The sequence below is a fragment of the Megascapheus bottae genome, chromosome 18, assembly GCF_031878675.1.
Source record: "Megascapheus bottae isolate mThoBot1 chromosome 18, mThoBot2.hap1, whole genome shotgun sequence".
Lineage (NCBI taxonomy): Eukaryota > Metazoa > Chordata > Mammalia > Rodentia > Geomyidae > Megascapheus > Megascapheus bottae.
The window spans coordinates 30,445,316-30,462,394 of NC_143526.1; the positions used below are offsets into that span (position 1 = coordinate 30,445,316).

Below are 17,079 nucleotides of genomic sequence, written 5' to 3' on the forward strand. Positions count from 1 at the left end.
CATAGAAAGGTAACCGTGGACTGTATAGTCTATTACTGTGGTCTACAGATGGCTCAAGTTAAGAGCTTTTTCTGACCACAAGGAAGAAGAAGTTGGGAATACAAGGACAAAGCAGAACAGGTCACCTTGGCTTCGGTGGTATACACATCCACAGTGTGCATGTGTGTAGTGTGTTTATACACATTCTATTCTGAGTATTTTTGTGTTTGAGAAGGAAAATATATATTTTTTGATACAAAGTATATAGATGTGATTGAATATGTGGACTTATACCTTTGTATAGATAGGTGTGTGTGTGTGTGTGTGTGAGTATACTTGAGTGTGTATACCGGTGTGCATATATTTAACAAATATTTATTGAGGTATATGTTAAATATTGTTCTAAGCATACAAGTTTGATAGAATGTCCATAAGATTGTGTGTACACTTCTTTGCCTGTGGACAGTTATATATTTTATGTATACTCAGCTGTACATAACTGTATATTATGTGTACTCGGCCAAGTCTGAATATACTTGAGCATAAATGTTATCTGTGTGACTTAAACTTTCTTACTTGGATATGTAAGGTGTGTATATATTTCTCTATTCTTGATAAATATACTTGAGTACATATGTATATGATGCACATGGTGTATGTCTCTATATAAGCATATCGATGTGTGATGTCTGGGTATGTATGTGATGTATGAGCTGCCTCAGTACATGTACATAATCTAAGCACATGAATTACTATGTGGGTACATGAATGACAGTGATATGTTTAGTCATAATGCTTTTATGCCAGAATTACAACTCTGCCTCCTCCCCCTACGCAGATATCAACATGGCTGGAGAGCCCAAGCCCAACAGACCTAAGGGGCTAAAGAGAGCAGCATCTGCCATTTACAGGTGGGGCACTCTGTTGTCTTATGTACATGAGCATAGCCCTTTTTTCCATAGAGTAAACACTGGCAGTGACAGTGTGCTGATCCTAGAACTTGGGGATCTATAGAGAGTGGGCTGTGTATCCCTAAGCCCTTTTGGTTCCCCAATGGTTACAGCTTTGACTATGCTTATACTAGGATGACTTCTACAATAAGTGAGCAGGAGAGGGTTGTGCCCAGGCATGAAATAGCAAGCCGGAAGGAATATAAAGGGTTGCTGGTGAAGCCTACTCAGTCTTCCATTTGTGAAAGGGATCCCACAAGCATGGTTCAAGGTTGCTCCACAAATCAGCTGTCCCATTCTGCAGGTCCCCAGGCCAGAGATCCTACCATCACACTACACACTGTCTCTCCTTACTCCTTCTAGACCTGTAGTGAGACTTGTACTAGCCAATAGTGAGACAGCCAGTGGACTTCATAGCCAGTTGGAATACAAGACAGAGCACAGAGCCAATTGCAGTTTGAGCCTTTCAGACTTTTGCTTTTCATTCTTTTTTTTTTTTTTTTTTTTTTTTTTTTTGCCAGTCCTAGGCTTGAGCTCAGGGCCTGAGCACTGTCCTTGGACTTTTTCAAGGCTAGAGCTCTACCACTTGAGCCTGAGCACCACTTCTGGCTTTTTTCTATGTATGTGGTACCGAGGAATCGAACCCAGGTCTTCATGCATGCTAGGCAAGCACTCTAACCACTAGGCCAAACTCCCGGCCTGCTTTTCATTCTTGTACTTGTCATTCTCCTTGATTCTATGAGGTTCCTAGTTAACCAGAAAAATGTCAGAGCTCATTCTGAGCAGCCATTGAAAACCTGAATGAGACTTGATGGGCTGTGTTCCATCTTCTATACTGATACCAAACCTATGCAGATCCCAGCCATGAAACTGTGAGCTCCCACTCCAATATTACTAGCCATATTGACTAGAAATCATGGTGAAGACTGGCCCAGACTCCTCCCTGCTTCTCTTACCCAGCTTGCTAACTCCAGGTAGCACAGGAAGAACAGAATCTCTTGAGTTTTAGTTTTTCCTCCTGGGGGCTGGCTATTAGGAAACATAATGTGGTGAGAAGTGTCTTAGTCTGGGAGTTAGAAGACTTAGTGCTAGTTCCAAATCTATCACTGAATTCATTGTGACTTGAAACAAATCCATTCCAACTGATCTTTCAGGGCTCCTCTAGAAAATGAGGAGCCCAAGACTAGAGCTCTCTCCTTTAAGTAGAAATGAAAGGTCCAGGATTCCTAGACTCCAATTCCAGCCATCACCACCCTAGGGCAAAAATTCCCTGAACAGGAGCAGTGAACTAAGAGCTAAGCAGTGAACACTGAATTGTCTAGTGATGACTGCCAGCATAAAAATGGGACCAAGTGGGACTGGAAGTTCAGCCTAGTGGTAGAGTGCTTGCCTCGCATGCACAAACATTGGGGTTCGATTCCTCAGTACCATATACATAGAAAAAGCCAGAAGTGGCTCTGTGGCTCAAGTGGTAGAACTCCAGCCTGGAGAAAGTCCAAGGCCTGGGGGGGTGGGGGGTAGGGGAGTACAAAGTGTACTTCAGACCACTGCTGCAGTTCTTTGCACAATGATGGTAGCAGTGGATATAGTAAGAGAGGCCTGTATGGTGTTGCTGTCATTAGGAAAAGGCTTTCTGAAGAGGGCCAGATGATGGGGTTGGGGGGGGATAGCACAGAGTCTGGAGGCCCTGTTATCTGACCGATACGCTGCTGAACCCCTGGCCTCCACCTCTGAAGTGAAACAAGACAGATATTAAGGAGACCTGAAAGAAAAAGGCTTACAGTTGAACTTTTCATATCTCTGAAGCCATGTGTCCCTGAGTTGAGGGTCAGTATCCTGTTTTTTTCACTTGTCACACCTTCTAACTACTAACAGACTTCTCACTTGTAACAGACTTGGGCAGACATTGAATTGTATAGTCATCCTCATTAAGCAGGTAGGAAAACAGATTCGGAGAAGCTTAGAGATTGTTCCCATCCTGGATTTGTGCAGCTCTTCCTTTGTACTCTGGGCTTATTGGGGTAGACTGTTACTGTCACACAGCTCATCACCTCACGTGTATGGCTAGAGCTGCAGTGACCTCTGGTGGCTACAGGCCATGCTGCAGCCTCTGGCCCTTTTGTCCTCACAGGCTCTTTGACTACCGCGGTCGCTTATCTCCCGTGCCAGTACCCAGGGCAGTCCCTGTGAAGCGACCCCGGGTCACAGTCCCTTTAGTCCGTCGTGTCAAAACTACCATACCTGTCAAGCTCTTTGGCCGCTCCACAGCCATTAATACTGGCTCAGTGAAGATCAAGTGTAAGTAACAGCATCTTCCTAGATGCAAAATTAAGGGAATCACATTTTTTTTTACTTTGGAAAAGATAAATTTCTTACAGTTCTACTCTTGATACAACCAAGTGAGTATTCTACAAATTTTCAAGAAGAAAAATCTCCCATTTTAGAAGGGCCTTTGTTTAGACACAGACCCTAATGTGACACAGATAATAAACACAATGAAGAGGCACCATTTTTCCCATTTTTCCTCTGGTAAGGATAAAGACAGGTATACACAGGTCCTTTGTTCCAAAAGCATTCCAGTAGTCATATACTACAGTCGGCTATGTGGAAATGATTGTAAAAGACCCTCTCATACCTTTAAGAATAGATCTTATCCTGAGTGCACATAGGCACACATGACCATACCACTGACATGTATTCCTGTTCATCCCCAGTCCCTTTTGTATTGAGATGTCTCGTGGAAGGAGCCGGGTTCAGAAGAATGGGCTGATCTCCAATAGTTTCAAGAAGAGATCTTTTCCTTAGCCAGGAAAAGAGCCAAAAAAAGGAACCCTGTTCCTATTTTGCAGAATGGGGTTTTGTTAGGGTCATACCTCAAGGTAACAACCATGTTCCCTCTCCACTTTCAGTAAAGAGCAGTGAGCTGCAGACAATCAAGACAGAGCTGACACAGATCAAGTCCAACATTGATGCCTTGTTGGGTCGCTTGGAGCAGATTGCTGAGGAGCAAAGGGCCAACCCAGGTCAGCCTTTGACAGCCAAGGATGGGGATTCTGGGGACTGGGTGCTGGGAAGATCTCAATCTGAGTTCTGCAAATCCCAGTGCATCTTACCCACTGTGCTGAGGTCAGCTTCTGCTGAGGTACTAATTTACAGCTACTCAGTTGAATTTTAGTTGTTGTTCTTTACCCCCACCCCTCAAGATGGCAAGAAGAAGATTGACAGCAGCAGCAGCAGCAGCGGTGCTGGTGGCACTGGTAACAGTAGCAGCAGCACCCGGCCACCAGCCCCACAAGAGGATGCAGTTTCTGAGGCAGATGCGCCTCAGGGAGAAGCCCAGACTCGAGATGATGGCGACGAGGAAGGGCTGCTGACACATAGCGAGGAAGAACAGGTGAGGGACTGGACAAGGGCATTACAGAAAAGGGCCAGGATGGACTTTGTATTCTTAGCATCAGGAGGGTCACAGGATGGAAGAGAACCTGTGAGCTGCTTTACTCCTCTTGAGTTCTTTTTTTTCCTCCTTCCCATAGGTTCTAGTCCTGTGAAGAGAGGGAAGCATGAGCAATAAGTAGTTGCTTATTTCAGCCACCAATCAGAAGTTCCACTGGGGACTGGAGACTTTGAAACCTGTTTTGGGCTCTGTTCTTTATGTGGATGGGAGAAGGGGAGAACTGGGTTTGGGGTGGGGATAGCCCACAGACTGCAGCATTCTAGAGAGTAGTACGGTTGCCTGAGAACCTATATGGTGGTAGATTTCTATTCCACATGAGGTTTCTCTGAAAGCCATTGCTGTTCAAGCTTTAAGCAGGCTGTTTAATAAAGGGATGAACCCCTTCCTGTGGGGGAAACCACGGCTAGGATTGGGGGATGGGGTCAAGTAGTTTGCTTAGGCCCTTAGAGCTAATAGGGCCCAACCTGGCTTGAGCTTCTTCTTCTAGCTACTATTAGGCTCCAGCCTGAAGACAAATGGACTTGTGTCTTTTTTTTTTTTTTTTTGCCAGTCCTGGGCTTGAGCTCAGGGCCTGAGCAATGTCCTTGGACTTTCTCAAGGCTAGAGCTCTACCACTTGAGGCTCAGCACCACTTCCGGCTTTTTTCTATGTATGTGGTACCAAGGAATCGAACCCGGGTCTTCATGCATGGTAGGCAAGCATTTTAACCACTAGGCCAAACTCCCGGCCTGGACTTGTGTCTTTTGATAGTAGGTTTTCCTCATGACTAACTGGTCTTTCTTGACCCTAGCTTGATATTTCATCTTATTCTCTTAGATACCCCCAAAGATGGGGAGTCTACCAGTCAAGGTTTTTAGCCTACTCTAGTCCAAGGTCTTTTCCATGTACAGAATGTAACCATCTCTTTTTTGCCACTCCCGGGGCTTAAGCTCAGGGGCCTGAACACTGTCCTTTGGGCTTTCTCAAGGCTAGAGCTCTACCACTTAAGCCACAGCACCAGTTGCAGCTTTTTTTTTTTTTTTCTTTCCTTTTCTTTCTTTCTTTCTTTCTTTCTTTTTTTTTTTTTTTTCTTTTTTCTCTTTTGCCAGTCCTGGGCTTGAGCTCAGGGCCTGAGCACTGTCCTTGGACTTTCTCAAGGCTAGAGCTCTACCACTTGAGCCTCAGTACCACTTCCAGCTTTTTTCTATGTGATACCAAGGAATCGAACCTGGGTCTTTCATGCATGCTAGGCAAGCACTCTACCACTAGGCCAAACTCCTGGCCCCAATTCCAGCTTTCTCTGTGTATGTGGTACCAAGAGTTGAACACAGGTCTTTGGGCATGCTAGGCAACCACTCTACCACTAGGCCAAATTCTCCCCACCCCCCAACTACTCTTATAAACACATTTCCCCTCTGGTCCCTTTTCTTTCCTGTGGGGCCCGCAGACCACCCACTTGGAATCATAGATCAGCCTCATTGATTGGTTTCATAGTCATTGCCTTTGGATTTCCCTCCCTCTCTGCTGTGCCTTCAAATGGGCCCTAGGCCCCAGGAACTTTGTGAACAGATGGCTGAGGGCAGAACTCAGAGCTTGCAGTGAGTGATGTATGGTTTCTGCTTGCCTTTTCCCTCTCAGGAGCACAACCAGGACACAGATGCAGAGGATGGGGCCTTGCAGTAAACAGGTATGGGGGTTCTGTGGGGTTCAGGGAGGATAACAATGGACAGTGTTCCTTTTTCCTGAAGCAGGTGTTGTAGGTTACTACTGTGTCCAAGGATGAAGGCCCCTAGATATCCAGCCAGCCAACTCTGTGATGAAGGCAGCAGATACTATAGATGCTGTACTTCTCCAGGACTACCCAGAAAGGGTTTCCTCAACACATCTGAGCAATGTCATTACCTTTGAGTTCCTAATCCATTGGTAGGACGCAAACTATTGCTACCTAGTGTGAGCAGGAAAACAGAAGGAAACCCAGAGGGAAGAAGAAATGATACATAGCTGATTCTACTCTGATTGAAGAAGTATCCCCACCAAGAAAACTCTTAGTGGAGGCACAGCTCTGAGACCGTCCTTATAGTAAGGCAAGCTGTGTGTTGTGGTCCAGTGCAGCAGTGTAGGGAGAGAGCACTAGTCATCATCAGAGGCTGGAGTTATGAAGTGTTTTCTGTACTGGGCTTAGGGAATTGGACTTGATCCTGATATGGGGAGGAAATACCTTGAGGATAGGAGGAACTTCCCCTACTTTATCTAACTTCAACACTGCAAGGCTGGCATTGTGCCCAATATAGAAGTACATAGTGAACAGTGCCAGAAGATGGCACAAACCTTATAAGATCCCAAGGCACTAGTTGGTGGAGCTTAGGTTTGAATCCATCATTGTATAGCTTCAAAGCCCACTTTCTGGCTATTGGCCACCACTCTGCTCTCCTCTACTTTAGAGGAGAGCCAGGTCACATTTTTCTCTGTCTATTGTCTGACCCATTCCCTTAGAACCGTGTTCATAGTAGGATAGACTTGGACAGTGATCTCAAATACCAGTGATTCCAGGGAGTTGTCTGGATTAATGATACCTTTATGCTATAAGATGCTCCACCAGTCAAATACAGAACAGTTGAGCATAGAAAATTCTATAAAGTTTAGGAAAGTACTCATGTATAGATTTTCTGTTTGGAATTTTGTAATTTGTTTTACTTTGCAGAGCTAGTTTATAAACTAGGTATCACGACTCAGGTGAGGAAATGGAAGTTTAGGGTAGAGATGAGGTTTGCATGCAGCTGCATAGCCAGAAAATTAAAGATCCATACACCTGCACGGTGTGTCCTTTTTACATACACCATTCATCTTTTCTTCCCTACTCCTGTGGTGAACAGACATTTCAGGGTTCCTTTTACTCCGTTTTAGTCTGTCTTTTTTTTTTTTTAATCTCTTTTCTCAGTCTGACAGGAGCAATGGCCACCAGCAGGAGAAAGGCATCACTGTCTCAGGCCTCAAGCCAGGCACCCACCCTGGGTTCTGGACCCATAGTGGGTACTACAGGAAAACTGGCAGCAGGCACTCCTCCCCCATGCATCCCAGCCAGTGCCACATTCTCTGCAGATGGAGTTACCAGCCTACCCTAGTCCTGTGCTCCCTCCCTGTCTGCACTGTCCAGCCAAAGGACAGAGCACAGGACTTCCCCACACTGTTTTCTCTCCCCAGGATACTCCCAGGCTTGGGTTTTTTTCTATAAGTTTGGGGGGTGGTATAGGGAAGGGACCTTGACAATAAAGAGATTGGATCCAAACCTACTCTGAGATGAAATGGTTTGTGTTTTCTTATAGCATCCGGGCCCTGCTCCCCCACCAGGAGTTGAATCCCTTCTGATCTGTTTATTCACTTCTCTCTCCCAGAGATCAATGTGTAGCTATTCTAATATGGATTCATCTAGGCCTTACTTGTGTAATTTTATTCGAATAATAAAAATGGCTTCTGGGCATTGGTGGCTCAAGTCTATAATCCTAGCTACTCGGGAGGCTAAGATTTAAGGATTTTATTTTATTTTGCCAGTCCTGGGGCTTGAACTTAGGGTCTGAGCACTGTCCTTGAGCTTTCTCAGGGTTAGTGCTCTACCAATTGAGCCACAGCACCACTTCTGGCTTTTTCTATGTATGTGATACCAAGGAATCGAACCCAGATTTTCATACATGCGAGGCAAGCAATCTTAGGAGACCAAACTCCCAGCCCCAAGTCTGTGAAACTGTTAATCTCCAGTTAACCACCAAGATGCTGCAGAAGTGGAGGTATGCCTCTAGTGGTAGATGATGGTAGGCACTACTCCAGGATGACTACTGGGAAGATAGTATCAAGAGTTTGGAATATGCTCTTTAACCAGGGTCATGACCAATCCAACTAAAATTGAATAGATCGAAGAGCCAGATGTTAAATCTGCCTCTTTTAACCAAATAGTCTGTTCATTAATTTTTTTTTATTTTTATTTTTTTGCCAGTCCTGGGCTTGAGTTCAGGGCCTGAGCACTGTCTTGAACTTTCTCTAGGCTAGAGCTCTACCACTTGAGCCTCAGTTCTACCACTTGAGCTCTACTTCCGTCTTTTTTCCATGTATGTGGTACTGAGGAATAAAACCTGGGTCTTCATGCATGCTAGGCAAGCACTCTACCACTAGGCTAAACTCCCAGCCCCATGTTCATTAATTTTTATAATTTGAGTCCTTTCTGGTACCTGAAGTATTTGATTATGGAAGAAATGTCAGCCATGGCACATATTTCTCTATGTTTAGTGATTACTGATCTGTCCTCTAGCATTGCAGCAAGGGGGCTTAGTGTAGCTTAGTGGCATAGCACCTGCCTAGCAGGCTCAAAGGCCTTGGGTTTGATCCTCAGCACCGAAGTCAAGATTAAATTAAAGCAGAGGGCTGGAAGTGTGGCATGCATGAAGCCCTGGGTTCTATTCCTTGGTACCATATACTCAGAAAAAGCCAGAAGTGGCTCATAGACAGTGGCCAGGCCCTGAGTTCAAGCCCTAGGACTGACAAAATTAATTAAAGCGAAGTATGTGAACTCTATAAAAATAGAGGACCCTAGTACAGCTTTGAACTATTCTATTACAGGTGTTGATAAAGTTATCTAGGCTATAGGATCTCTTAGAACCTGTAAAGATCTGGGTTTGACATGACACGTCCACCATTCCATCAAGTGACCTATAGAAAATGCTGATTATGAATTATGGCATCAACTAGCCAAGCAAGACCGGTAAGCACAAGAAAGAAAAAATTAAGACTTAATAAGAGTTTTATGATATGGAGTTTTGTTCCTAACAGTTTTAGAGTAAGTTACCCCATTGTGAAATTACCCTTGTCCTGATTTGTAGTTTCAATGTCTCTGGTAATAGCATGGGAGTTTTTTTTTTTTTTTTTTTTTTTTTTTTTTTTTTTGGCCAGTCCTGGGCTTGAGGTCAGGGCCTGAGCACTGTCCTTGGACTTTCTCAAGGCTAGAGCTCTACCACTTGAGCCTCAGCACCACTTCCGGCTTTTTTCTGTGTATGTGGTACCGAGGAATCGAACCCGGGCCTTCATGCATGCTAGGCAAGCACTTTAACCACTAGGCCAAACTCCCGGCCCAGCATGGGAGTTTTGTAGCCCAGTGTTAGACTATATTACACCACGCTGTCCAGGGTTTTGAATGGAGTTACAGCCAAATACGTTATACCAAATACGTCGTATTTTCTGTATAATTTACCCTCTTCCCATTTTTTACTAAGGATAATCACATCAAGACTAGTTTGGTTACAAAACAGGTCTAGTCTGATTTTGAGGGCATGGGTTCTGGGGTATACAGTCAGGGGCTTGTGCTTGCTAGAGATGCTGTCACTTAAGCTTGTATCTCAAGCCCTCCTTTATTTGTCTCACCTTTACACTCCCATCAACCTGCCCCACAGTCTTCCTATATAGTCTTTCCGTATAGTTGAGATGACTGGCATGCTAGCAAGCCCAGCTTTTCATCAGTTATGGGATCTCCAGCATTGCCTCGAGCTGCTTTCCCAAGTCTCTACCTCCTATGTAGCTAGGGTTACTGCTCGTTTAGTCTCATTTATTTGCCTAAGGGCAGCGAGAATAACCACCTAAGCTTTTTTAAGTTTGGTAGGAAATTTGACCCCCTCCAAAAAAAAATCTTCAGATTAGACCTTTTAAATCTGAGGCTAGGAAGTCAAATCAAGGCAATCATCGGACTTTACCTCAAATCCCAGTACTTTGAAATTTCTGGGCCTCTTTCAGTCCTCATGACATTGTCAGGCTAAGAACCCTTGAAGCCAGGCATTCTGTGTACACACTCCAATGTATAGTTTTCAGGTTATTGTCATAAAAATAAAAACACTGAAACACTGAAGGGTTCGGGGGAAAAATGTTTTTGTTTATAAAAGTATTTCAGTGGGGCACTGTGGCTCACACCTGTAATCCTAGCTACTCAGGAGGCTGAGATAGATATGAGGACCAGTTCAAAGCCAGCTCAGGCACTAAAGACCATGAGACTTATCTCCAGTTACTCCCTAGAAAATGGGAAGTGGGGCTGTGGCTCAGGGATTGGGCAGTAGCTTTGAGCTGAAGAGCTCAGGGATGGTGCCCAGGCCAAGTTCAAGCCCCATCACCACCCCCCACCCCCCAAAAAAAAGTCAGGTGTGGTGGCTTACACCTGTAATCCTAGCTACTCAGGAGGCTGAGATCTGAGGATCTCTGATTAAAGCCAGCTGGGGCACTAGAGAACAAGAGACTCAATCACTAGAAAACGGGAAATAAGGCTGTGTCTCCTGGGGTAGGGTGGTAGCCTTGAGCTGAAGAGTTCAGGGACAGCACCCAGGCCTAAAGTTCAAGTCCAATAACCCCCCCCCCCAAAGTGTATTTTACAAAATGTCTATCAGCTAGGTTTTATCAATAAGTAGCTTAAAATTAAGTTTCTGGGCTGAGAGTTTGGCCTAGTGGCTTAGCATGCAGGAAGACCCAGGTTCTATTCCTCGGTGCAGCATACGTAGAAAAAAAGCTGGAAGTGTTGCCGTGTAGCTGGTGTGGTAGAGCTTCTAGCCTTAAGAAAGCCCAAGGATAGGGGCTGGGAGTTTGGCCTAGTGGTTGTCTAGCATGCACGAAGACCCAGGTATCCCTCGGTACCACATACATAGAAAAAAAAAAAGCCAGAAGTGGTGCTGAGGTTCAAGTGGTAGAGCTCTAACCTTGAGAAAGTCCAAGGACAGTGTTCAGGCCCTGAGCTCAAGCCCAGGACTGGCAAAAGAGAAAAAAGAAAAAAAAAAAAAGACCAAGGACAGACTCAGACACTGAGTTCAAGTCCCAAGACTGGCAAGAAAAACAACCTAAAATCTGGAAAACAACATGTCATATTTCAACTAGAAAGCTGTAATTATTTTCTTAGCCAGTTCATTTATTCTCATATAATTCTTGTCCTTTTTCTTGGCCAGCATCTTTATTAACCCATCAGAACTTTCATGTTTATCCAATCCAAAGTCACTTAATTTTCATCCTTCCCATTAGCCTTTTTTTTTTTTTTTTGACAGGTACAGCACTTTAGGAAAGGGACCAAAATACACACAAACATGAGCCTCTGCTGAAATTAAAAGACTTGAGACTCTGAAAAAAAAAAATACATGCACACCCACACACACTCGATACAAAGAACTGCCACTTAGTTGTACATTATTGTTTAAATGGTAAGATGCTGTGTATTTCTCTGCCATTAAAAAATTTTTTTCCCTCAAAGCAAATGGTACCCCCCAAACAAGGTAGAAGTTAATATGCTTAGTTAAAGTGATAAAATTTTAGGTTTCTTGAAGGTGGCATGTCTAAAGTGAAACTGGGCCCCATTATGAGGAAAATGAGTCAAGCAGCTATAGGACAGTAATGACATCTGTCCTGAGCATGCATCAGTTGTCCTTGACAGCAGTCTCTTTGGAACTACATACCCAAGGATACAAGGTTCTGCTGTATAACCCAGACTGGTCTCAAACATGTGATTCTCCTGCCTCAGGCCTTCTGAGTGCGTGGATTATAAGGTGTACCACCATGCTTAGTTACTGTTTAGCTTGTTTATATTGCATGAAATCAAGAATTTTAAGTAATCAAATTCTTGATTTCATGCAATATAAATGAAATATAAAGCATATACACTTTGAAATTTGATTAGCAGATAATGGCTTGAATTTTTTTTTGCCAGTCCTGGGCTTGGGCTCAGGGCTTGAGCACTGCCCTTGGGTTTTCTCAAGGCTAGAGCTCTACCACTTGAGCCACAGGGCCACTTCTGGCTTTTTTTTTTTTTTTTTTTCCTATGTATGTGGGACCAAGGAATCAAACCCTGGTCTTCGTGCATGCCAGACAAGCACTCTACCACTAGGCCAAACTCCTAGTCCTCTAATTTTGAGAAATGACTCAGAACTTAATTTCATTTGGATATTACCAAAAAGATTTTGAGGAGTTCACTTACAGTTCCCTCATTTACTCCTTTGTTAACAATTAGACTTGAATTGCTTATGGAAAGCATAAGTAGCCATTTTTTTCTAACCAGATCTTCCCAGACACCAGTCACAGGAACCTCCCAATGCCTCCCACCCCCAATTCATCCTGAGCTCCTGAGCACCCTAGCTAGGGTAGCAGCCCATTCTGATTCTGTGAGTAATGCGGAGGGCAAAGCCTAGAATAGAGGCTGGCTTTCCACAGGCCACAGAAATTTTGTGTATGTCTCATGGTCAGGCCCATAGGTTCAATGTCAAAGACCAGATCAGATCAAGACATGAACAAGCCATGGCAGCCCAGCAGTTGGTTCTAAATACAGCATATCAATATATAAAATATCAAAACGATCAGGAAAAAGGGGTTGGAGGCATGGCTGTTGCCACAGCACTAGCCAATGAACAAAGCATCAGGTACCAAGTACCTTTCCCCCCTCCCCCCCCAAATCATGGATGCTATATACCAAGCAACTGATTTTTTCCCAGGGGAGGAGGGTGGTACATTGTGAAGCTCCAGCTCAGGGCCTGGCCGCTATCCCTGGGGTTTTCTGCTCAAGGTCAGTCACCACTGGAGTTACAGCTCTAGTTTTGGTTTTTGGGTGGTAAATTGGAGAAAAGAATTTCATAGACTTTACTGACTGGGCTGGTTTTAAACTGCAGTCTTTGGAGCTCAACCTCCTGAATAGCTGGGATTACAGGCATGAGCCACTGGTGTTCAGCAAGCAACTTCGTTGTGCATTTCTGCTTATAGCTTGGACCAGTAAGGTCAAATAACAGGGTTGGGTGGCTATTAAGTCTAGGAAAAAAGAAAACATGCTTGTATTAGGATGACTTAAGTGCATATATTTATTTCCCTTAAGTCAGAGTTCCTTCGTATCTTTAGGTAAAAACTTACAATATATCCCTATACTATACACTCATGGACAGCACTGCTACCTCAGCACCATTTCCAGCTTTTTTCTATGTATATGGTTCCAAGGAATCGAACCCTGGTCTTCGTGCATGCTAGGCAAGCACTCTACCACTAGGCCAAACTCCCAGCCCTAGAAACAGCTTTTAAAGTTTTTTGTGAGGTGCTGAGGACTGAATTTAGCCTGTCCAAGCGGTCAAGCACCCACCCTAAGCCATTTACCAGTTTTGAAGAACTTTTTATACTCAATCTACCAGTTCTCAAATCACTCATTTCCTTACCGTAAAAAATTGGTCAAGTAGGGGCCGGGAGTTTGGCCTAGTGGTAGAGTGCTTGCCTAGCATGCACGAAGACCTGGGTTCAATTCCTCGGTACCACATACATAGCAAAAAGCCAGAAGTGGTGCTGTGGCTCAAGTGGTAGAGCCCTAGCCTTGAGAAAATCCAGGGACAGTGCTCAGGCCCTGAGCCCAAGCCCAGGACTGGCAGAAAAATAAATAAATAAAAGTTTTGTTCAGCTGAATTACTGCTGAATTATCAGTGGCAGCCTCAAGCAGACCGATGAATCATGCCTGCTTGGCCTTATTTGACCTGGCTTTTCTTTTTGTCTCTTGGGTAAAGAAGTAAAATGGGCTGACAGATTTCTAGTTGCTTAAGCTTTTTAAATACACTGTCTTTTGTAGAAAGGCTTAAGAGGAGACAGTGAAAGAATTTGGGGTTAGCTGTATCAAAAGACATGGCCTATTTCCAGTTGACATTTGCTCTCTTCTAACAGCTGGCCAAGTTACCTCAAACTTCTGCTTATTCCGTTTACTTGTGGTGTCTTAGCTTCATTTCTTTATTTCTCCCACATGAACTGGCCAATTCTTACCACTTCAGGCAACTGGGAGAATCAACTATCTCTTGAGGTCTTGTTGAGTCACTTGTTTTACCTGTCCACTGAAGTGAGCGATACAGATGTGTCTGGCTGTTCTCATTGCTACATGGCTGCAGGGTAGCACCCACACATTTTCTTCCAAGTTTGGCCTAAGTTCTTGTTCCTCTGAGAAGGGGCCATCACCATTATGCTGCTGCTCCACCATCACATCTGAGAAGTGTCCATATTAGCTGTTTCCTTCAAGAACTGCATATTCCTTTCTGGGAGGCCTTTCCCAACTCGAGACACTAAAGCTCATCATTAGGAGTTTGGTTCTAGATTCTTCTGTCTTTACAAATTCCTCAAAAGTTTGTAGGCCTGATGGGTTTGAACTCATAGCCTTGTTCTTTGCTAGAGGGGTACTACTACAAGTTGTGACCTCAGCCCTTTTTAGCCTTGGTCATGTACCTGTGATGACAGGCACTAAAGTATCTACCTTTATTGGTTGAAATGAGGAGTTCTCACAAACCTTGTGCCCAGGTAGGTATTGAACTCTGACTTTAATCTCCAGAGCTGAAGCTGCAGACATGAGCCACTACCATACTTTTTGACTACATGAGTACCTGTTGCCATTAATGCAACAGGACTCCTTAAGCACGTCCTTGCAAGTTTGGTGTCTCCATGGCTCCTAGTAACAGTTAAGAATCAGACTGGATATAGGAGGGCACTGCCTATCAACCCAATACCTGGGAGGCTGAGTCAAGATTCTATGTTTGAGGCCAGCATGTGTACAACTCAGAGGTAGAGTACTTACTGAGTGAGTTAAAGACCCAGTTCTCTCCTCAGTACCACTGGAAACAGAAAAGAGCCATCCCAAGAGTAGTTCTTAACTGGCATAAATAAAAGCAGTACCTTCAGGCCCACCAGTTAGTGTGAAAAACACACACTTGACAGGGCCTGGGCAAAGTGATAATTCATGTACCAAGAGCCACAAATATTGCTCTCTAATCCTGGAAACTTACTGTGGCAATTCAGCCTAGTCATCTATTTAACAGAAGGAAAATTCTATATGCCAGGCAAGCTTCTAAGCTAAGCACTTTATATGCTCTCCCACCATGACCTGAAATAAACGTTTTCTCATTTTATCGATGGAAATACAGGATAATTGGCAAAAGATTGCTCTAGGCTGTTCAAAGCCCATACACATAATGGCCCACCATTACAAGTACTGAATTAGTAAACTGATACAATTTTGTGCATTTTATGTGTCCAAGTCCTGAGGCTTGAACCCAGGGCCTAGACCTTATCCCTGAGCTTTTGTACTGAAGGCTAATGCTCTACCATTGGTTTACGAGACATAAGTCTCAGACTTGCAGGGAGTGTGGCCTGGTGGTAGAGTGGTTGCCTAGTAGGGGTTCAGTTCCTTGGTACCACTTACACAGAAAAAGCCAGGCTCAAGTGGTAGAGGCCTAGGGACAGTGCCCAGGCCCTGAGTTCAAGCCTCAGAACTGGCAAAAAAAAAAAAGCAAAATGTCAAAAAAGACTTTTCTGCCTAGGTTTGTTTCAAACCTCAACTCTCAGCTTTCTGATAGGATTTTATATATATATATATTATATATTAATATATATATATATGTGAACCATTAATTGGTACCTGGCAATCGTGCAGTTTCAACAGGAAAGGGGGCCTTGACTCTTTAAAAGATAGGTGGTAAGATGTTAGTATTTGCAATTTTAAGTCCATCCCAACTAAAACCAAAAAGGTTAAACGCTTAACTTCCAAAAACTGGTCAAAATGCTAAACTTTAGTACTGTCAGGACAACGGAACTGGGTAGTGGGAGTTCACTTACAGCAGGCTCCTTGGCGCTGGCTAGACACTTAACCCTTAAGTTTATTTGGCAGAGAAAGAGTGGCTGCATATTACGAAATACCTACAACCTAGACACTGGGATTGCACACACATCTCTGTTCCAGTACTTTATTGTGGGTTCTGGGGAAACGAGGATCTTACATAGAGTGGGGAAGGGACCTAAAGATGTGAAGAGCATAGAACTAAAAGATTTCCAAGAGTACGACTGTAAACTGTTCTCCATTTTTCTTCTCATGAAACATCTTATTTGCATAGTAACACTAACACTTTCAAGTGGAAATGTTTGTCTGGTTTCCTTCTAAAGTATAAAGTAAAACATGAACCTTAGTCAGAAACCCTCTATTAGTTGTGCATGGTAGTGGCACCGTGCCATCTGTAATCCCCAGTCCTTGGCAAGCTAAGACAGAAGGATCTTGAGTTTGAGGTCAATCTGGCTGGAAAAAAAATCTTTGCCTTCCAACTGAGACATGGCTGGCAAGAGGTAGTGGGCATATTACAGGCGGATGCTACTATGTTCAGGTAATCCAAAATAAACCATTTCAGGAGATAGTCAATCCCATTTTACTATCAGCTAAGGATGGCTTTGAAAATCCCAGTTTCAAATGGTTGAAGTCAACTGTCTGCCAACTTGTCAATATGCCTTTCCCTAAGCAGTCCCAGTAAGTAAAACACACAGACAGAAGCAATGGAAAGCTGTTTACACAAGAGGCACTGATCCTTGCTTTATTCACGCAGTAATATTCAACATTGGGAATTGTATGGGAAGGTACAAAAAAAGGAAAGTGGGGTCATAAAGAGCAGTTGGGATCATCACAGCAGTGGCGACAACTCAGCCAGCATTATGTTCCCCTCCAGAGGAACTACAGTGTTGAAGGAAGCTCCATTTATAGCCAAGATACTTGACAGTACTTGGCCTATCCTTTAAGGGTCACAGTGATCAAAAAGAATGTGGTTAAGACATTCGGGACTGAGTGAGTGCTCCTAGGTCACCTGGTCTGGACAATCTGGTAACAGGAAAAGTTTCCTTATCCTCAGCAGGTGCAGGCAAGGCTTATCACAGCACAGACACAAGGCC

At 43.9% G+C, this 17,079-nt stretch overlaps 1 protein-coding gene across 1 annotated transcript in view; it reads left to right on the forward strand.

The window, feature by feature from the left end:
• The window catches only part of Raly (RALY heterogeneous nuclear ribonucleoprotein), a 48,817-nt gene extending 41,165 nt beyond the window's left edge, over positions 1 to 7,652 (forward strand). The window contains exons 3-8 of the mRNA XM_090352190.1: positions 818 to 890; positions 3,061 to 3,227; positions 3,839 to 3,952; positions 4,133 to 4,323; positions 6,001 to 6,049; positions 7,301 to 7,652. Coding sequence (XP_090208316.1) covers positions 818 to 890; positions 3,061 to 3,227; positions 3,839 to 3,952; positions 4,133 to 4,323; positions 6,001 to 6,045 — 590 coding nt within the window. The 3' untranslated portion in view covers positions 6,046 to 6,049; positions 7,301 to 7,652. The remainder of the gene's footprint in view (positions 1 to 817; positions 891 to 3,060; positions 3,228 to 3,838; positions 3,953 to 4,132; positions 4,324 to 6,000; positions 6,050 to 7,300) is intronic.
• The last annotated feature ends 9,427 nt before the right edge of the window (positions 7,653 to 17,079 follow it).